At 43.0% G+C, this 22,431-nt stretch overlaps 1 protein-coding gene across 1 annotated transcript in view; it reads right to left on the bottom strand.

Moving 5' to 3' along the window:
* Positions 1-22,425, bottom strand: part of EFL1 (elongation factor like GTPase 1) — a 65,872-nt gene extending 43,447 nt beyond the window's left edge. The window contains exons 1-15 of the mRNA XM_066635460.1: positions 22,356-22,425; positions 20,171-20,275; positions 19,631-19,698; positions 19,423-19,507; positions 19,067-19,200; positions 17,954-18,091; positions 16,229-16,443; positions 13,290-13,413; positions 11,712-11,788; positions 11,213-11,349; positions 10,581-10,703; positions 10,118-10,217; positions 3,282-3,433; positions 1,788-1,966; positions 700-835 (exon numbers count right to left, since the gene is read on the bottom strand). Coding sequence (XP_066491557.1) covers positions 700-835; positions 1,788-1,966; positions 3,282-3,433; positions 10,118-10,217; positions 10,581-10,703; positions 11,213-11,349; positions 11,712-11,788; positions 13,290-13,413; positions 16,229-16,443; positions 17,954-18,091; positions 19,067-19,200; positions 19,423-19,507; positions 19,631-19,698; positions 20,171-20,261 — 1,759 coding nt within the window. The 5' untranslated portion in view covers positions 20,262-20,275; positions 22,356-22,425. The remainder of the gene's footprint in view (positions 1-699; positions 836-1,787; positions 1,967-3,281; positions 3,434-10,117; positions 10,218-10,580; positions 10,704-11,212; positions 11,350-11,711; positions 11,789-13,289; positions 13,414-16,228; positions 16,444-17,953; positions 18,092-19,066; positions 19,201-19,422; positions 19,508-19,630; positions 19,699-20,170; positions 20,276-22,355) is intronic.
* Between the last annotated feature and the right edge of the window lie 6 nt (positions 22,426-22,431).

A 22,431-nucleotide genomic window follows, 5' to 3' on the forward strand; every position in this document is an offset into this window, starting at 1 on the left:
GTTAGAATTCATCTCTTTCTGAATTCAGCACTACTACAGAAGCACCACATGACAATGACATTCCAGACAAGTATTATGCGGATCAGGTGCCTTCATGGCTGGATTTCCTTCTAAACAAAGGACTCTGGCCAATTCTCTTGCTGAGACAGGCATGTCCACTGAATGGACATTCAATTAGGGAAAAGGAAGAGGAAGGGTGGTGGCTATCTGTTAGGCATCAAGCCCCTTTTGCCCTTTTCCTACACATGCCCTCTTCACTGTAAGATTCTGGGCAGAAGTCTTTTCCAGCATCTGCTCCGCAAGATCCCAACTGGAGATGCCAGGGATTGAACCTGGCACTTCTCTGCATCATTATGCAGAGGCAAAGCATGAGGACCTAGGTTCAATTCCACACCCACGACCTTGGAGAACTCTCCAATGGACAGTACTGACAATGGTTTGAGTTAGTATGAGGCAAGCTGCAGTTTTATCAGAACTGCTGACCTGCAGGGATCACAACCAACTCTGTTCCAGGTAGTCTTACACCATCTTAATTATTGCCCTCTGCTCATGATATTGCCCAAACAATTCCCAGTGACGAACATATTGGTTAACCTTGATGGAAAGGAAATCCCTTGCAGTACATGAGGCTTTTTGGTTTGTAAGTTTTACACATATGGTTGCTCCGAAGGACTGAATAAAAAATGAAAGCACTCTCACCAAGCACATTTCCAGAAGCCACTTCCTGCAGTTCTTCCAGTTCTCTTCCCATCAATAAGTAGAGATCTTCTAAGGTGCAGCAAGCCAAATGAGGTATTGACGGCAGGTCATCTGCAGCAGAACACCCTGGAGGCAGCTGTAGCCAAGGGGAGGGACAGAGGTGGGAATCACTAAATAATGAATACTGATTTCTAAAAGAGTTCTTTACAACTTTTTCCCATAAAACAGAAGACATGGGAAACTGAGTATTTTCTTAGATTTCACATTGAGATGCAGAAGAAAGGACACTGGATAAAAAGATTGTAAGTGCTAAGGAAAATGGAATAATCCAATTACAATGGTTCTTTTTCTGAAAACAGAAGCTATAACAAACATATAGGAGGCAGCTTTCTATAATACAAGACAAAACAAAGAATGTGACTGGTGGACTTCATTCTTGTTCAAAGCAAATTAATCTAAACAGTCCTAGATGGAAGAAGAGGAAAGGGGCTTAGGATTCTTCCAAGTGTGGGACAGTGACCAGCAGATAAAGGCTCAAAGCTAGATCTGCCCCCCGGAGGAATACCAGTTTTCTCCCTCCTTGCACTCCTCCCACCGCTTGCCAATAGAGGCAAGACAACAAAGTGACAAATCTGTAGTGGCAGCACTTTCCAGAAGTTGTAGCATAAGGGCTTGGCTTGAAGTGAGTAGCAATGTTGTCATCGCCATGTTTGCTGTGCACTGCAAGCGCAGCGTGTGGGGGTGTTGCAGGTTCCAACACTTTGGGAACTGCCGGTCTAGACATTCATAAAGACTGGGTAGGAGAGACGTGATAAGGAGGGGGCTAGCAATTGCCCTAGCAGCCACCTAAACCACTTTGAACCTGATTGTTCTAGGACTGTTTATTGTCCTCAGTACAACTGACTGAGTCAATTACAAGAGCATTGCATTTCTTTGAATGCACGCTTACGCTTCACAATCAGACTCACCATGAACAATAAACTATCCTGAAGTTTAGACAAACTGAATCAAAAAAAGGTAGAAGTCACTTGAGTTATTAATATTGTGTAAACTTCTATGCACCTTATTTTATCATCATTACATCTTACCCTATGCAATGACTCTGCAGGGTCATATTTTGGCCCAAGAACAAAGAGCTTTTTCCCTCTTTTCAAAACTCCACTGAATACTCTTGCAAAAGCAACAAAAGCCTCCTTATTGTCAGATTCCAGTTTCCCAGTTGCCAGGGTCATTGTCTCCATTTGATTGGTAGGTGGTTGATTGTCTCCTAAATGAATGGTTGAAAAATAAGGCTTGTCACAATCTATAAACACACAAAATGTCAATAATACAAAAACAAAACACAAACAAAAACCCAAACTGCCCCACTGAACCAATACCTAACAGCACTTAACTACAAGCAGAATAAAAAGTGCAGTGTTTTTGCTATTGTAAGGATGTACTCTTTGCATTCTGGGAATTCATGTTTCTGGGGATGTAGCAATCAAACTGAGAATTTTCAGTCATTTGTTCCAGTAAGGCAGTAGCTTGACTATGCCAGCACTAATGGACTGGTAACACACTGCCTAGTGTCCCATAGCTGTCATATCACGGCAGCATGCAGCACGAAAGATTCTCCATGTGGTTCATTAAATGAATCTTGTAGGATTCAGTCACTTGGGAAACCAACATTAGGAGAAATTCAAAAATGGGCAAAATTTGCGTACAAGAGAAAGTCATGCATTCACAGGCACACACAGTGAATTGTCTGTTCCTTAATACATCATAAAGGGCCTAGTGTCACCATCTCTTTAGAGAATGGTTAATGTGAGGAAAACAGCTGGCCCATTTGAACACACAGCAATCCACTGCTATGTACAAGATTTGGCTTTTGGCATGTCACCACAGCAACTTGTCAAAAGCCGAATGCCAGCAGGAACACATGGGCTGGGTATTGCACCAGGTAGCCTTTTCCCTGTGGCCGAGAGTCCCCAAGTTCATTTAGGAATATACCACCATGCTGTGGCAGAATCTTGATAAATAAGTAACACAAACAGAAATTAAGTTGTACTTTTGCAAGTGGAGTGTTAATGCCTTGTCTCTAAGACTCAGTTTAAATTAAAACACAAAACAAAAGCATCAACCACTCCCACAATTTTGCCAAAGAACAAACTCCTCTTCCATGACAACACCTCTCCACCAAGTCTGCATTCCTTCCATTTCCATGGCTCTTACTTTGGACCATTTCCATTCTTCCTTGATGAGGCCAAGGTCTCCCTGACCCTGGACTCAAACTCCTGTTTCCTAATCCATTCTATCACAAGCTCAGCACATGACCTCCCTTCAATAGTCTCTTTTCTAGGATCATCTAAAGACTGTCAATGCAACTTCTGGGTTATGGGGGTGAATGACCCAATCTGCCATATGCACGGGGGGAGACAACAGGCAAGTCTTGACCAACAGTGTGGTGTTACTATAAACAAGAACTCAAAAGCAACAGGGAATGCGTACATTCTTAATCAAGAACGCAACCAAGTGGCAGCTCTTTGCAGGTGATGAGCCATTCCACATGTGGGAAGGTGGAATACCTGAAGTGTCCATACCTGAAGTGTCTCCTGTCTTTAGGATTTTGTCTGTTGAATTTCTGCCAGCAGCCTGGTGTTCCGACTCTTGCCCTTGACTAGCTGCCAACTTCTCAGCATGCCGCTGCCTTACAAATTCACGTCTTTGGGCAATTTCTTCTTGCGATAAAGGCCTACGTACCATTAAAATGTCGTTAATTTAGGGGTACTGCACATTTTCAGTTTCTCAAATTACTTAAAATGTTCTGGCAATTTGTAATCTAACCAACCCAGGAAGGCTTCTGTTTCTGCTTTTATTTGGGGCATTTCAATAAATCCAACACGTCAACAACTGTGTGGATATGCTCCACAAATTCCACAATTTCACTAAAGATTCACAAGGAATCCTTAGCGAAGCAATGCCTCACACACCAACGATAGCTGCAAGGGAAGATGGAAGGCAGACTGGGCTCAGTGCACAGCAGTTCGCAGTGGGCACCTACCTTCCTGCTCCACCCTTTAAACAAGGACAAACTGGGAATAGCTAAGAAACGTAGTTCTCACTGCTGCAACCCAAAGTTAGAGAGCTCCGATAGGAGGAGGCCGCTTTGAGAAAAACTCCCTCCCAGGTGAGTTAGCCAGGTGACCCAGCTCAAAGCCAGGTCCTTATTTACTTTGTCAGTTGAGGAAGAGGAAGATGCTCAAACAACATCAATACCACCACAACCACAATGTAATCAGGGCCACTGTCCTAAATGACTCGGTAGCCCTTCAAGATGATGATGAGGCATCACATAAGTCTTTGATAAAAAGATTCAAAACAGATGGAAAATAGGCAGATAATAGGGGGAAGTCAGAGACTTTCATCACATTGGCTATATAATTAAGGATCCAACCCTATCCAACCTTCCAACACAGATACAGCCTTAAAGCAGCCCTGAGACAAGGGAACAAATGTGCTCTTATCTTGAGGAGGCCTCTGTGACTGCCCCCCACCACATGAAGCAGCACACACCCCTTTGGCACAGCTGCATCAATGCTGGAAAGTTGGATAGGATTGGTTCCTACATTTTCTTGGCTGTTGCTGCGGTTATTGTGGTGAAACAGCTTTCTTAGTGGTAAGTGGACTTTGCATTTGCCACAAATTAAAGCAAGGTAATGAAAACTTTTTGCAGGTCTGCAAACCAAACGTTCTGTCCAGCAGCTGACACAGACCACATGTAGCACACGGATAAAAATCAATCTCCCTGAAAGTGAGACCAACAATGAAGTCTTATAGTACAGTAGCAATCAGTTTCTAACTACTTTGCAATGTTGAAATTCTGAGTTTAAAAGACAGGAAAGTCACAGCATGCTTATGTTTTAAGTATGATGCACACATAAGGAAAAAGGAAAAAACCTTCATGTGAAAATTAAAAGCAAAATGCAAAATTTTCATGTCTACTTCCTTACAACATTGGATTTAATAGTCAAGGGACAATTCAAAACTCTGTCCAGTTGAAAACTGGCTCAGTGTGTTCCTAGTTAATTCAAATGTAGATTCTTTTTAGATAAAGTCCACACTACAAAGCAATCACAATAAATGACCCCCTTCTTCCACATGGGCCCCATTTTTGTTAATTTCATAAGTAGGAGCTATCAGCAAACATGACCTGCAGCTCTGACAGGATGCACAACTGAACATTATCCCTGCTCACTAATAGATGGCGATGATCAGGTTCAATGCAGACTACAAATGTAGACTACTCACAGTCAAGAGACTGCAGCTGTGCCACAATGCACAGAGCCCTTTAAATGCAAATTTCTGTTGGTAGTTATTCAAAAGATAGCTCCAGGATCATGGGGAGCTATTAAGAAAAATGCACTTGCTTCTGATGAAGTGCACTTAGAAAGTTGGTACTTGACATAGAGGCTAACAGGGCTGCTTACAGATTGCTTACAACAAACACCCTTTAGGGAACAGCAGAACAAAAGAAAGTAGCAGCAGATGAAACACTCCAGCCTTTGGGTTAAGGCATGTAAATAAGCTACTGGTGGAAAACAAAAAGAAGCAAGAGAAATCTTGCACAGAACTGAAAAGGAAAGTAGCCGTTTCACAGCAGTCTCCTCAAGGAAATAGAATTTTATGCAAATAGGGGAGAGAACCACTAATTGTGTCATTTTAAAGATAATTTTATTTACTTCTTTCTGGAGTTTGTACCAGCCCAAGAACTACTGAAGCAGCTCAAAAAAACTGTAAATAAAAATGCAGTTAATAGGGTCACAATGAAGCCAGTCACAAAACAGCTGAGTGAGAACAGCAGGGAACTGTAGGAACTGTTTCCGTATCCAGTCAATCAAGTAGCTCATCAATTCATTTTCGTCAAAGCAAAGGCAAGAAGGATGATCCAGGAAGGATGATCTTGAACCTTCTGAAAATCAGGTGCAAGCTCACTAAATCTCAGGTGAGCAACCACCACTGTGAAGAACCTAGATCAGAACGTCATCCATTGTATCTCAAATGGCTAGGACACCCCAGAACAGCCCAGCTTCCTGTGTCTCACAGTGGCCCAGTAAATGACTCAGGGAGCGCACAAGACAAGAGACCTGCAACCTGGTGCCCTCCCTTGCATCTCGCATACTGAGGTAGCCCACTTCTAAAATCAGGAGGTTGCACATTACGCATCATGGCTGGTAACCCATGATGGACTTTCTTCCAGAAATTTGTCCAATCCCCTATAAGGAAGCAAGGCCTCCTTGAAAATTGTGTAGTATGGGTTGGGGGGAGGTGAAAGGGAGGAATATATGGGATACTGCAGAAAATTTACAAAACCCTCAAGTCTTTTTGAATGGTTATAATTAGATACATTAATATGGTGGATGATGTGCCAATTAAGCAGTTCCCAGACTCCTGGGACCCGTGATTCCCCCCCCCCCGCACTGTGAACACAGTGTGCAGCTCCTGAAAATGACTGACAATGACATCATTGGCAGTTACTTCTGAGTTCAGAGAACTACAACAGAACTCCAGACAGCAGTAAGGGAGCCAGGATGGAGGGGACAGCTTTTCCCAGCACACGGCTTCCATGAGTTGGAGCTCCTTCCACCACGCCAAGCCTCCAACTGCTATTTGGAGTGTCATAGCACTGTCTCCCTGCTGGGCAGCAGGCATACTATTTTGCCCCGGCAAGTGCCTTGCAACGCCCCAGGGCATTGCAAGGAACAGTTTGGGAACTGCTGCGCCAATACATTTAAGCTTTATCATCCTTCATTACAAAGATGAAGGATGAAACTATCTTGAAAGTTTCAATGCTTGGCAAGTTGTGAATTTATTACTACAGGCGCACAAAGAATTTATGCAGACTCATCCAATAAACGAATGAAGCGACCGCAGCCCTGACATTAAGCACTCACACTGATGTCCAGCAGGCAAATGTCTGTCACCTTTTACAACACGTTTTTTTATCCTGGGAATCTGGGAAGTGCTTTGCAAACGAATAATTTCGCCCTCATTAACAAAGAGTGGAACTGTGGTGTGAAGTCAAACTTATAAGGCAAACAGCAGATTTCAGAACAAGAAAACCAAGCGATCAGAAAACTTAAAAACATGTATTCGCACACAAGGAATTATTTCTATTACACTGTAAATCCACAGGGCACTTTTTAAAGTAATCTAAATAGAGAGATTTCTGCCTCAAGGAGCTTACAGTCTACTCTGCAACAGCAAGAGAGGCAGCAAAGAGGGAAGGCCAATCAGAACAGCCCTGCTGGATCAGTCCAAAGGGCCATCTAGTCCAGCATGCCTTCTTCCACAGTGGTCAACAGGATGCTTCCCAGAATCCCACAAGCAGAGCAGTTAGATACATGAAAGCTTAGCTTTAAGACCATGGTATACAGCAGATATATATAAATATCTGGTTTTAAATAAATATCATAGATAGATATAAATATCATGGTTTTAAAGCCAAATCCTTCACAGGAGATATGATTTTGTGAAGGCATTTGAAGAGAGGGGGTGGGAAGAGTGGTACCAGGCTAGGAATATATTATATGGCAACAAGAATCACACGCACAGTTTATAAATCCAGAGGAACGGCTGGAGCTTCATAACAGAGCCCCTGCTTTGAATGCAGAAGGGCTCATGTTCAATCCCTGGCAGCCTCTCTAGGTAACGGCTGGGAAAGACCCAGCAGTAACCCTGGCAAGCAACTGCCAGCCAGTGTAGCCAATACTGAGCTAGCTGGACCAATGTGCTGACCTAGGAGAAGGCAGTTTCTGATAATTACTGACAGACCAAGACAACCCTGAGTGCCTCCCGTATTCATTATTTCGAAAGCCTGTTAAACAGAAGGTTCACTCTAATGTTAAACATTGTAATATATATTACACACACATACACACACGTATGTATGTATACACATATATATAATAACTTGCACAATGAATATTAAATCCCATTTTAAAAGCAACACTAAACACACAATATTAAAAACATTTTAAAAAGCAACAGTTTTGCTCCTTAGTAGCATACTTCAGCAGGATAAAGTATTTCAGATTCATGAACAGCGACTCTTCCTCTCACAAAATCCCTTGTGAAGTGCACTCCATATTAAAAAGATGCAAATTCCACTTAAGCACCGGAGGCACTTGAAATTTGCTAAATTGAAAGGCTGTAAGTGTACGTAAGAGAGAGGATTGACACAAATTTCAATTTTTCACATTTAACATGCAAACACCATGGAGTTTGCTTGGATTCAGTCTTGCAAAATCAGAATGCAATATGAGACCTTTTGCGAGTAGGCAAACTTCTAATTAACAAGCCACACACACACACACACACACACAGGGAAGAGCTACTGCTCTGTGGTCAAGCATCTCCTTTGCATACAGACGGATCCAGGTTGAATCCCTGACATCTCCAGGTAAGGCTGGGAAAGACCCCTGTTGAAAACCCTGGAGAACCACTGCCAGTCAGGTAAACTATCCTGAACTAGAAGGACCAATGGTCTGACTTGGTAGATGGCATCTTCCTATGTTCCCTTAATTCATGTTCAGTAAAGCAAGCCCCCCTCCAATAAGCTCAACATTTTGGATGTCAACCCACCCATGCTGCCATGCCCCACGATGCTACACATTTTCAGCTGATTTTCACAGTGTTGTTACAGGGCCTCTAGAAGCATCAATGGCCAGATAACTGTACCCTTTCCTCCAGCTTCATGTCTCCTGGTCTGTGTCCTCCTCCACTATCCTGGGGTAACACCACGTGCCATTATTCGGGAAACCCCGCTGCAATATTCTAGATGAAGCATCCGGAGGCATAGAGTTATACGTAAAAGCAACTGAATTAATCTTTCAGACCAAATTATTTCAGTAAATACATGCATCTTACCCAAATAGCTAAGAAAGCTCATCAAGTTTGGTCCACAGAGAGCAAGAGTACTTGTATCCCAAATTCAATGATCTTATTTCTGGCTGAATAACCCTACTACCTGCAGCTTCTTGATCATGTGACCAGGAAAACCACCTGACATGAACAACTCCGCCTTGTCCATTAAGACAACTGCCTTTCCTCACCATCCCCCCTCTTATCACCACTGCAAGATCAAAGGGGAATCTTAGAAATTGTAGTTTAGAAAAATGCATAGAAGTCCACTTACAAACAGATGAGCAGCACCATCTAGTGGCCTAAATACATAGGGCATCTTCAAATTCCAAACTGTATCTTTTAGAGTTGGCAACCAGGCGCTTTGGAGCTCCTAAAACAGTTCATGCTATTCCTGTCATACTCCAGACAGCTCAGCCCTGCGTTTAGGACCAAGAAGTTACAAACAGCAGACTGATAATTATTCACTGGCATAAGATTGAATGGATACTGTATCAGTCCAAACTGGGCAGTTTACAGTTGAACTTAACTTCCTTCAGGCGATTACTCTTCAGAAGCACGTGTGCCTATACAATATAATATGAACGCCTGGCTCTTTGTCCATGCTAAAATTAAAGTACAGTTTAGTGTCTTGCTTTCTTTACAGTGTTAAATCATCATCAGTATTTACATACTGCTTTGCAACAAAAAGTTCACAGACAAAGAGCACAATTCTATGTACGTCTACCTAGTTCTGTTGTGTTCACTGGGGCTTACTCTCAGGAAAGTGTGGACAGGATTGCAGCCGAAGTCAAATAATTAAATGGCTCCCTCTCCTAAAAGGGCTCACAATCTAAAAGATGCAGTTATTTTTAAATGGATTAAAATAAGTCAGAATTAATCATGACATCTAAACCAAGCAAAACCCAGCTTGTTCCAATCACAGTGTGCAAATAATCCAGGTTCACTATGAAATAAGAAGTTGCTGCCAAGAGCAAAAAACAGAGGCACCTGAAATAATCAACATTGTCATTGCATAAAAATTGCTAGAAGACATGAAATTGCTAGAAGGCAATTGGGGTCCAATCCTAATCCACTTTCTAGCGCTGATGCAGGTGCAATTAAGCCCTGAGGTAATGGAACAAACACTTCCTTACCTTGAGTAGGCCTCCTTGACTGCCCCACCATCATCACCAAAGGATGCAGCCGTTAGCATGCTGTATCAGTTGGATAGGACTGGTCTTTTATATACATTTGATACAGTTATAAGAAAGCCATATTAATAAGTACAAGTCCTATTGATGTAATAATTTGTTATTTACACACACACACACACACACACACACTCTTTGAAGATACAATATTGATATGGTCTGCTCTGCATTTACCAAGTGGCACTTGTCAGAAGTAGCTGACCTAGCTTTGGATAAGGGTGCATCTTATCAGGTCCCACCTAAACACAGTCTAGAAGACATACTGTGACTTAGTGTCTAACGCCATCAGAGTGGTAGGAGATCAAATGGCATCATTTTCTCACCTTGGTTTGTTCTTTGGCAATGTCTTAGTGTCAACTGCAAACATTTTGGAAACAAAGACAATGACTGGGGCAGTTTCTTCACTGCTGCATTTCATAAACGCTAAGCAAACATAAAATGAAAGAGTTACATATCTTTCCAAGGTTCAATGAAAATCTCTGGTTTAATATGCATTTGCCAAATGACAAGTTACCAAGTGGATCCAAGTAGAAAAATTATGCAAGGATGTTTTGTCAATCTGTTTGTACTTTACTGCAGAAGCAGATCGTGTTTTCAGACATTAGTTGATGTGCAGCTACTAGGTAGTGTAGCTGTGATATCAAGTACTTAACCCTTCTCCCACCAACAAGGGCACCATTTTGGAAAGAGCCCCACTTGACTGGCATTTCTGACAACACAAGAACATTTGAAAAAAAATGTACTCCACACACATTTCACACAATTGTCTTGTGATTATGGGCTCACCATCTTTCAGCTCTTGAGTTTCTTGTGGTAGAGAATCAAAGGTTTTTGCTCCAACACACATCAACTTTTCCACTCTCTCAGCAGTGATATCAAGAGGACTGGGGAGCTTGTTACAGACCATAGCTAAGTCACAATGCTAAGGATATATAACATGATATCTGGCCCCATTTGTGAGTAGTTTTTAAAAAAGGCGGGGGAAGGATGTAAATAAGATGCCATGCAGAAATAATTGGTTGGTACCAGTAATCAATGCCAATTTTCCTCTAAATGGGAAAAGAATTGTCACAACTTAGGAATATTCACAAGAGGGTTTAGACATGAACCAGAAGCAAGGGCTCTATATAAAGGATTCCTGGAGGCACTTGAAATTCAGGGGAAGAGAAAAAGAATAGGAAAACCAGCCAAGCCTAACCAGTAGCGGCTTGACTAAAACTCGATGCCCCTGACTATGGCAAGAGTTCTCTCCTTCTCTCCTATGAGATAGCGGAACAGGCAGGACATTACTGAATTACATGAACATGACTATCCTCTCCAATTAGCTTCACCCCTAGAATCAATTAGTGGACTATTTAATAAATGAGAAAACAATATAAGCTTTCAGTAAACTGTTAGGAGTTTTTCTTTAAGGATACAGAGAACTGCCTCAGATATTGGCAGCCACTGACTGCAAATGGCATTAAGCTGAACCTTTGGATCAGTATGGCGTGACTCACGAGCACTGATTTTCAACCCCAAGGAGGAAACTATTTTGTCAATTTTCTCTTTGTCCCTAGGGGGGAAAAAAAACACATGATGAGCTAATTAACTCACAAGAATATTCCAACCTATCTATTTCAGTATGAAACCAAACATGCAAGGGATCTTTGGGCTTGCTGGTCTGTTGCCATCGTTAATATGGTACAACTAAGCTACTCTTCCTGGTCCAGACCACAACCATGCATTGATCCAAATTATGGCTCACTGCCTGCAGGTGGCAATGCCACCAACACAAGTGAGCACCAAAGCATATTCACCATAAACATAAGATTGCCAGCCTGCCACCAAAGGAGGGGGAGTCAGCCAGGATGACAGAAAAGGATTCCCAACTTTGCAACATAAGTAAAAGAATGAAATTTCACATTTCTCTTTTACCTTTTTGTAACAGCTTCATAGAGGCTCCATATATTGTCCAGCACCAATTGCACAAACAAAGGCTTCTTTCCTTTAGACTAGAAAAAAGCAGTGATATACATCTCTCAGATCAGAGTAATATAATCTCCATTCCATTAGGGCGTCTGATCGAGTTCAGAAGGGGTGCAATACCCACAGAAGGATTTCCTAAGGGAGCTCCGATTCCTTTCCCAACCCACACTCTATACACGCACAGGCAGCACCAGTGTTGTTCTGGGGCAATGACAGACCTGTTCATGCCTCCTATTTCCCTGCTCGGTCCACCTCCTCTACCCAGTTAAGGAACAGGACTGTGCAGAGTGGGGAAGGAGGACTGGGACTATAGGGGTTCTCTCATTCCCTGCAGTGTTCTGGTGCAATGCCTTTGCATGTGCCAAGGTTGAAGTGGAGAGCTAATTAAGAACTTTCTTAATTTTACTTTTAACTAAGAGTGATGACAGTCTTGAGTAGCCACCAGATCTACACAGCTTACTCACTTCAATGCATGATGAGCTAGTGATACAATTACAAGCTATGACAAAAGTGCAAAGAATTGCTCAAAATGCACTGGGAAACTTTATGTGTTTTTTCCTTAGCACGTCAAGTTTCTCCTCTTTATTTATTTGCTATTTTAGGGGAGCCTACTCATTTTTTGCTTCCACAAAAGCAGGCTATGAGCTTTGGCAGGGGAGCCTAGTTTTATCAGTAGCAGAGCTGTTTACCACTGAATTTGCCCACGCATGCAAACAAAGCAAGCTAAAGAGGCATGAGGTGTTTTGTTCAGTTTACCAGCCAAAATATATATATATTATCAAACAAACAAACAAAACCCAGCCACCACCAACTGTGTTTGTGTGTACACACAACTAACAGGCAGCATGAAGTCAGATCTGATTTGCCCTTGTGCAGAATGGTAGTTCAGGCTTCAGCTGCCAGTTTCTCTGATTAATGACCTCAGGGAACCTGAGCCAGAGGGTAGGGACACTGGAACCCATAGTCCCAATACACATGCCTTAAGGTCTACTTGCGCGCTGCTGCATGACATCTACTCACCAGATGGGCTACTGGTTTTGATAGTGCCAAACTGCTTTGGGAGAAAGAAGGGAATATATATTCACGCGCACCAGTTCAAACAAGGCCATCTGGTTCTGACAGAGTTGTCAAAGTCAACTATATGAATAGAGGGTGCCTTGTGTTTTCAGTCTAGTATGTGGAACACGTGCAGTCCCAAGGAAGGAAATCTTGCAGTTGTCCCTTCCCTGTCAAATTTTAGATTGTGAGCTCATAGCAGCACGGACCTGTTGGCTTGTTCTTATTCTGTACAACACCAATGGTGCTCCATCAATACCAGGACATGAAATAATTATTGGTAAACTGATGAAGCTATAAAAGTAAGCTTGGTATAAAAAAAATTTACTGACTTAGGTCAACTATTTTGAATAATTTAAAATGTCAGAAAATTGTTGATACTATAACTGTCTCAACAGTGGAAAAATTTAGTTTTTTGCTAGTAGGAAAAAAAAGAACAGCATAACATACCAATGATTTCAGCAATCTTACCTGATCACCTTTCACAATCTTCTTGGTCTTTGTATTTAGATAATAATCTCCCCACAAGGTCTTCAACAGCACAGAAGATTTGATTCCAATTTTCTGGCTATAAAGCTTAGCAAAATGCTCGATGCTGGAAATAAATACCCCCAAAAGCCACTGAAACAAGTATGCCTAAGCAACACATTTCACCATAAAGCATCTGTGTTAACTTACATAGTAACCATATTACATATTTGAAAAGCAGAGCTAATATTCTTCCTGTAGAACACATGATAATTTCATAATATCATTACAGCTACACCACGAATAATGGACCTATCCTAAGCAGCGAGTCTCAAGACGCAATTTGTTCTTTCACTAACGTTTCACCCACTTTATGAAGACTAGGGACCATTTAACTCATGCATGTTCCTCACCCAATGACTGCCACGAGTATTTGCACATGCAAGTGAGCCACAACATATTAAATGCCACAGATAGGACATGTAGATTATTCTATGCCAAATAAACAATACCTTTTTCATGCTTCTAAACATTTTCACTATAAAGGTGAAAATGAGAAATACAGAGTTCTAATAATGCAGACCCCCCTAGCAAAAGTCAACAGAATAGCACCTCAGTCACAATTTGACCAAAGCATCTCTTCCTGAAGGCCAAGAAAAAATCCAATCATCTATAAAGGAGTTTCAATTTTCCACCTCTCTCTAAATCACATGAAATGAATAAATTTTTTACTATCAGCAATCTCGTCCATTCTCTTCTTAAGCAATCCTTCTCACATTTTGATGCTACTTGCCAATTCTGGGTCTTAGCAATAAGTGAATCACTAATTCTTTATTTTCCTGTCTTGAAGGGTCTTTAATATAACCTTAAGGAAGAACTAGTGGATTTAATGGGAGTTCTTGTTCTATTATTATTATTAATATTAATATTATTATTATTATCATTACTAACAACAGTATTTATATACCGCTTTTCAACTAAAAGTTCACAGTGAAAACTAAACTAAAAGACAGTGAAAAATCAAATAAATAATGGCTCCCTGCCCCAATAGGGCTCACAATCTAAAAAGATGCAAAAGAATACCAGCAGGCAGCCACTAGAAAAGACAGTGCTGGAGTGAGGAGGGCCAGTTACTCTCCCTCTGCCAAATAAAAGAGGAGCACCCACTTGAAAAAGTGCCTCTTATCCAGTTAGCAGGGTTATCATCTCCTATTACAGCAACAACGTATTTCCAAAGCACAGGTGCTTAGGTATGCTCAAACAAAAACCCACATGAAGATGCCTTCCCCAATCCCATAAAACTTTTCAACAGAATGTGCTTATACCTAAAGGTTTCCAAGCGTTGAGTAATCAAATGATTGATGCACATGTGTGAACCAGTTCTGTGGAAAGACACTTGGCAGTCCACCCTGCCACCAAAGCCTTCTCATCTGGTCTTCAGCATAATTCAGATTCCAAGGAAGTTTTTACTAAGTGCCTCAGCTGCTTTCTAAGATGCAGGGAAGACACACACACACACCCCTCTTTAAAATTACCCCACCACCACATAAGCACCAGAAGAGACTTTGGCAGAATCTTCCCTTTTTCTCTGCACCTCAGCCACTTCAAGGCAAAGCAAAGGGCTCTTTGATTCTCAATTCTCAAGTGCGGAAAGCAACAGAGGTCTTGAATAAGTTTCTTCCTTTATATTTCTCAACTGCTTGCTCCTGCACACAACCAAGAATTCCTTCACATTTGACATCACAACCATCTTTGCTGACACAACATTAGAACCATGCGAACAGTTACTGCAGGAGTCATGTAAAGTATGAAGGGCACACAAATGCCCCAACACTGGGGAGCACCCATTGGTTAAAGCTCTAATGTTTAGGGATGCACTGCCTGCAACATGAATTCATCTCAAAAAGAGATCTCACGAAAGGGTGGTGGGACCTCAAAAGTGGTTTCCATGAAGACCACAAAACCTCCAAAAGATTAGGATACTATTGCTTCTTCCTGGGGTTTTCAAACTCTCAGGGAGTTTGAGGACTGCAGTAAGTCCTTGCAGGGGGGGACGGAGGCAGCAGGGATAAGGGGAAAGCAGTGACATGATCCCCAGGATAGTGTTGCTAAGGGGGGCTGCAGGGGCTGGGATGTACTCACCTGTCCCTGCAGCAGCCTCCCGGGGGTGTGGGGAGCCCTGCACAAGTGTCTGCAGCGCTCCCTAGCCTTCTAAAAGGGAAAGTGGAGCGACCATGCTCCACTTCCGGTTTTGCAGAGTTGGAGTGCGATCGCTCCACTTTCACTTTTGGAACGTCAGTGAGCCCTGCAGATGCTCTTGCAGGGCTCTCCACACCCCCAACAGGCTACTGCAGGAACTGGTGAGTACATCCCAGTCCCTGCAGCCCCCTGAGCGACATGATCTTAGGGATCGCGTTGCTGCCTTTCCCCCGCCCCTTAAGGGGGCAGAGGCCAGGGCTGTCAGGCTGGGGCATCGCAACGCCCCAGTTTGAATAGCTCTGGCTTATTCCTAAATATAGCCAAAACACAATCCTTTGGTTTCTCTGGGACATACAGGTTGATAAGTTCAGGAGGTTCTGATTAGAAGACAAAAGAAATTATTATGACCTATACTGCATCTCTATGAGAGGAAAAAATATCAGCAAAGTTCATCTCCCCCCAGTTTACCCCCAAATCTTAGGAAAACTGGAAAAGCATCCTTGTGATTTGTTGAGCCTCATTATGAACTAATACAGATAGATCTCCAACACCATATTTCATCACCTGGGTCTAAAAGGAAAAGTATATTTCGGGATCAGAGAGACAATAGTAAAAGCATTTCTATCAAAGAATACGCAATTAACACTATTCAACCTTTTCATGTGCAGTAATCAGATGTATTATATGCACCTGTTCAACCAACACAAAGAAAAATATCTACTACTAAGCATCAATAAACTCACCCAAAGCCCCAGCCATCAATTGCACTGGCAAATATCACATTTCCCTGATCTGGAGAAAAGTAAAGGTGTGAATCATCAGTGAATTCCAAGCCTGCACTCCAGTCATAAACTTGGTCTCCATGCGCAGAACTGGAAGTCAGCTGGGTTTCCGTTTCTTTCTCAGCCCTCTCTTCAAGGACTTTAGAAGTGAAGAGAGTGGCAGTGATTGCATTCACCTGCAAAGACATTGCATTTATTTTCAGTTTTATCTTATCTTTCTAGTGCTAAACAGAATTTCAAAATGGCTTAAAGCAGAAATGAGTGCCCCGACGGCACCACAGTGATCACGCTGCTGCCAGGACCAAGGACTTTTACAAGTACCCGAGGGGTCATGCTGGCCCCTGGTAGGCTTGCCCCTCTGCGGGTCACCCCACTGCTGCCCTTTCCAGAGGCCAGTGTGCCCCCCCCCCCCCGTGCATGTAAAAGCCCCTTTGTCCCAGAGGCAGCACAATTGCTGTGGCACCATCGGAGCCTCACCCCCGCAAATACTTAGCACAGTCTCAAAGTCTGAGTAGGACTGAGAACCCAGTGGCTTAAATCAAAAATCCTAAAACAATATTCACACAAACACATCAACATGCTAGCAGTATAAAAACAGCTATACAGGTGGGGCCTTGGTATCCATGGGGGAATCCGTTCTTGGAGCCCCTACGGATACTAAAAATAACAGATAATCAAATCTGTGATGTTCAGCCGCAGCATGCCTTATATGGCTTAAAAAGTCACTTCCAATTTCCCCTCGGGAAACCAGAAGTAGCGTTTTTTCGGCCAAAATTCTGTAGCCCGCAGAGGCAGTAGGTAGATGTACACTGCCTCTGCAGGTTTCAGAAGACCCTCTGGGGGCAACCAGAGTGCAGCTCTTCTCACTTCTGGAGGGCTGAGGTGGGGCCAAGACCAGCTCAACGAAGGTCCAGGGAACTGGCACTGAGACAGATCCATGGATACGCAATTTGCAGATGTGGAGGCCCGACCTGTGTTACTATGAAAATTAACCAAACCCAAGCTGATTAAACCAATTATCCCCAAAGCCTTCTAAAAATCGCATAGAAAATGTGCTGTTCTCCTAAAACCATGAGCAAGCAGCCTGACAGGCACTTCTGGGTAATAAAATGCAGTGAGTGTGTCATTAGTTAACATGTCTTATGACTCATATTTGCCAGGTTTAGACCTGAAAGACATTGTATTCCAAGCAGAGCCTTATGTGGGAGGGAATAGATTGCAGAAGGCAATTCCTTATTCTAGACCTTTTACAGCAAGAAGTCTTGTTACAGATCAACAGAAGGTTTATTTCTGTGGGTTGCCATCTTTACAATTAGCCCCTCTGCAATTCCTTCTGCCCCCCGCCTCCGGAAGGAAAGAACCTGGACTAAAATACCAACTGCCAGAAGAAGCTGCTATCCCCATACACCAGTCTCCCCCTAACTACATTGGACCTCTGTGTGGATTGTACCTGTAAACTGTTTTGGGAACCCATGTTGGTTGAAAGGGTACAAATATACCCAATTAATATGGAAAAACGGATATTCAGAGATATCCTCAAACCAGACAGTTTAGGATGGTAAAAGTTAATACCAGAACTTTTAATTAGACCTGGAAATAAACAGCACAGACATTTTCAATAATACCAACATATACTCTTCTGGCCGATTACAAATAACTACTGCACCTTTTAGAATTAGCTCCTACCTGTTCCAAGATGTTCTTAAGGTGAGAATATGCTTCCTGGGGTGTGAACTTGAGTTCCATTATTAGACGATCTATTTTATTTATCACCAAGATGGGACGAATGTTCTCAAGCCATGCCTGTCGCAAAACCGCATGCGTCTAGTAAAAAAGGAAAACTTTACTGAATAAAAATAGTCTAGTCCAGGGGTGCCCAAACCCCTGCCCTGGGGTCACTTGCAGCCCTCGAGGTCTCTCAATGCGGCCCTCAGGGAGCCCCTAGTCTCCAATAGCCCTCCAGAGATTTGTTGGAGCCCACACTGGCCTGACGCAACTGCTCTCAGTGTGAGGGCGACTGTTTGACCTCTCAAGTGAGCTGTGGGTTGAGGGCTCCCTCCGCCGCTTGTTGTTTCGTGTCTGTGATGCAGTAGCAGCAGCAATGGAAAGGCCAGCCTTGCTTTGTGCAAGGCCTTTTATAGGCCTTGAGCTATTGCAAGACCTTCATTCATTCATATAAGTTCATCTTTAATATATTCATTCTTTTTTAAAGAATAAATTAATTCTTTTTTCCCCCCAGCCCCCGACACAGTGTCAGAGAGACGATGCTGCCCTTCTGCCAAAAACTTTGGACACCTCTGGTCTAGTCTGAACATCTAAACTGAAACAGGGATATTTAGAAAAGGGAGCTGCAGAATTGTACACCCTGCTCATCCCTCATACCTGAATTCCACCCCCCCCCCAATATTATATAATACACATTACATTATACATTATATGTCAGTTGCCAATTGGGGTTAAAATTATATCCAGGTATGTTTTCCTAAAGTGAGGATCAGAGAACAAACCTATTGAAGTTTACCAATACATCCATATCCGTGTCTTATTATTGCTAGAAAACCAATATTCCATAGCCGACAATTATATACAGTTAAATCTATGACTTACTACATACACTAGACCCCAAACCACGTGCTCCAAGTCTCTCCTACTATGCTCAGTGTATTTAAATGAGCAATTGATTTTGGACTGATGTTTCCAAGTATTAGTTAAAGGTGGCAACATCCATTAGACACATTTTAATATATTTCCTTCTATAAATAGAAGCAATAGACTTCCAAAGCAAGTCCCCCCCCTTACCTGTGGGCAGACTCCTTCCACAGCATCTACCACAATGATGCAGCCATCACAAAGCCTGACAGCTGTGGACACTTCTGAGGAGAAGTCCACATGGCCTGGGGAGTCTATTAGATTAATGAGGTACTCCTGATCATCTGAAACCAAAGAAAACATCATTAAAAAGTCCCTTTGGAGTGTTCTGCCCCGTTAGCATTTACAGTAAGTAGTTTTAGAGAAGACAATCTATATTTTACATTCCATCAGTCAAAGCTTTTAGACCTTATGCAAACACTGTATCTCAGCAAGAATATGACATGATCTTAATAAAATATTTAACGGCGCAAAGCAGTGTACACAGAACTTGCAGACTATATTACCTTTACCAAACAACAATGAAATCGCACTTGATTTCATTGTAATTCCTCGAATCTGTTCATCTTCTCTGCTATCCAAATACCTCAGCTGTATGAAATAAAAAGAGAACATAAAGTGAATGATTTTTAGTCATTTTTGTCAAAGGCTATTCTGAGAAAACACAGATGAAAAAGAATTCTGCGCACAATACAGAAATGGTTTAAATTGTACCTTTCCTGCCAACCTGCTAGAGATTATTCCATTGCTAGATATAAGACAGTCAGCTAAAGTTGTCTTGCCTGGGGAAAACAAAGAACAAACACAAGCAAGGCATCAAGGAATATGAAGAAGTTCAAAAAATCATATTAAAAATCTGGACTGGTGGGCTCCAATATGGAGAAATAGGTTGGCTCCATACCGACGAGAGCCAAATAACATTTAAAATCAGACTGGATTCTTGGTTGAGGAAATTCAAAAGCCTCAGTTATAGTACAACATTGCACTTGTATGCAACCCAGAGGCATCTTGCTGATCACTGTTGGAAACAGGATGACAAGATGAGATGGACTCCTTATGTTCATTTCACCCATACGGCAGGATGCCACGGACAACTTACTTAACACATAGCTGTGCTACACAGCAGCCGACAGTTACTCCATGGCACAAAGCCCGCTTAAGACCACAGATCCTTTCAACAAAAGCAGTTTACAACATGTGCTATTACTAAGAAAAAGAAACAGTCATTGCTTACAGCACAGGTGCCTCACTTACCATGGTCCACATGAGCGAGTATACATATATTCCTAATGCAGGAAGTATTTTTCTGAAGTCTAATTGTCTTGTCCAGACTAGCGTGAACCATAGCTGAATGCTCTGCTGTAAGGAAAAACATTTCAGACTTAAAACGTAAGACGACTTACTTCTGACCAAACTCTGCATGCCTACATAAGCCAGCATACAGAAACTTCCAGCAAGGGTTGACTACTACTGCTGCAGAAAGGAGAGATGCTAGAACATTTCTCCCCATTACGCATTACTTTTCCGCTTGCAGAAAGAATTTTAAGGTTTTAAAAAAAATGTTCTCTTCATCACTAGCCAGACCCCAGAGTTCACCTGCAGCTTCTTCTCCCTCTCTCCATGGAGAAGGAACCTAGAATGCTGGGGAATCTATCACCAAAAGACCAGGAGAAAGAAGATTCTGCAGAGTAGTGGTAGGGCAGCTTAATGCAGGCTGGTGCCTTTACTAGCAGCCAGCCTCTCTGAGCCCATATGAAGTTAGACTCCCATTCAATAGGTCCACCTAATATACTGTAGCGTCAAACTGGAAATTGCTCTGGGAGCCTGTGCAGGCTGAAAAGTAGAGTTGAAAAGAAAAAAAAAATAAAATAGAAATGTCACCACTAAGCTGCAGGTCATCCCCTATTTCAGTGTTCTTCAACCTTGATGTCGGCATCCCAAAGGGGTTGTGAAGCCTTGGTTGTGGCAACTTAAGGGAATTAAAAAGATTGAAGACCACTGGGTGGAGTACCACCTGGTGAAGGGGATCTGGTGTGCACATTCAGGTACCAGGAGATTTGCATCCCAGTTCTGCTCAGATTCTTAGCAATTGTGCTAAACTACTTTTCACTAGCGCCAGGCTTCATTGCTGTTTTTTCTGCTCTCTCTATCAAGCATATTTGACTACAGTGAACAGTGCTGGGAGGGCATTATGAGGGCAGGGAGTGGAGCTGACAAGGTCCTGGGAGGGGTGTGGGGGATCTCTAGTGGGGTCCCCAGTCTCACACGGCATCTACTTATATATCTGGGTTATCGTGGCACAAAAACAGTTGAAGACCACTACCCAATTTGAATTGTGGCACAGTCCACACTTTAACCCAGAGATGTAACTAGAAGTCCCAGTGCCTGGGGTAGTGATGTCATGACATCACATGACATTGTGACATCACTCCCAGGTTCTCTCAGGAGGAGGAAGTGCTGGTTGCTTTGCAACCTCCCATTCCTTCTCCTGTGGAGGCTCCCTTTTGAGGGTGGGTGTCTTCTTCAAAGAGGGAGCTCACTGCAGAAGGAACAGGGGCACAAAGCCACCACAGGGAGAGGCCCCTCATCTGGAAGAATTGTAAGTGGCGTTAACAGAGTCACTTCTGGGTTTGCCCTGAAGGAAGTGCTCCCTTTCAAGGGAAGCCTCCACAGGAGAAGGAACAGGGATGAGAAGCAGCCACAGTGACTGCCCCTCCTCCAGGGAGAACCCAGAAGTGACTGCCTTGCACTGCATTCAATACAAGGCACTCATTTCTGGGTCCACACCAGAGGAACAGGTGCTGGTGAGTTTGTACCCCTACCTTAGCATAGCACCTGGGGCAGGTGCCCCTCAGGCTCTGCCCTAGTTATGCCTCTCCTTCAACCCCACTTAGGCGGCAATCCTATCCACACTTACCTGGGAGCAAGCTCTATTGACTCTAATGGGACTTACTTCTAAGTGGACATGCATAAGATTGGGCTCCAAGATCTGCCATTCTATCACTCTTTCCTGGGAGTAAACCTCATTGACTACAATGGCACTTGCTTCCGAGTACGCATGTATAGGATTGGGCTGTCATCCCCGCTTCACCTCACACAGCAGGCCTTTCTTTAGAGTAAACATGGGCAGAGCCACCTGGCCAAACTGCCAGCCAGGTGCAACAGGGTGAGCTGACCTCAAAAGGATCCTCTTCACCCCACAGAAGGGGCGGAACCAGGTGCCGGATTCAGAGCCCAACCCTATGCATGTCTACTCAGAAGGAAGTTCCATTCTAGTCAATGGGGCTTACTCCCAGAAAAGTGTGGATAGGATTTTCAGCCTTAGAGCCCAATCCTGTGGGTGTCTCCTCAGAAGTAAGTCCCATTAGAGTCAATGGGGCTACTTGCAGGTAAACGTGGACAGGGTGGCAGCTCCGCTCCCTCAACTCCGCAGTCTCACCTATCCCACCGACGGTTGTTGAGCGCACCACTTCCTGGCACGTGCGAGAGCCCGACACCAGCAGCCCGTGCCTTCC

The sequence above is a fragment of the Tiliqua scincoides genome, chromosome 8 (assembly GCF_035046505.1).
Source record: "Tiliqua scincoides isolate rTilSci1 chromosome 8, rTilSci1.hap2, whole genome shotgun sequence".
Lineage (NCBI taxonomy): Eukaryota > Metazoa > Chordata > Lepidosauria > Squamata > Scincidae > Tiliqua > Tiliqua scincoides.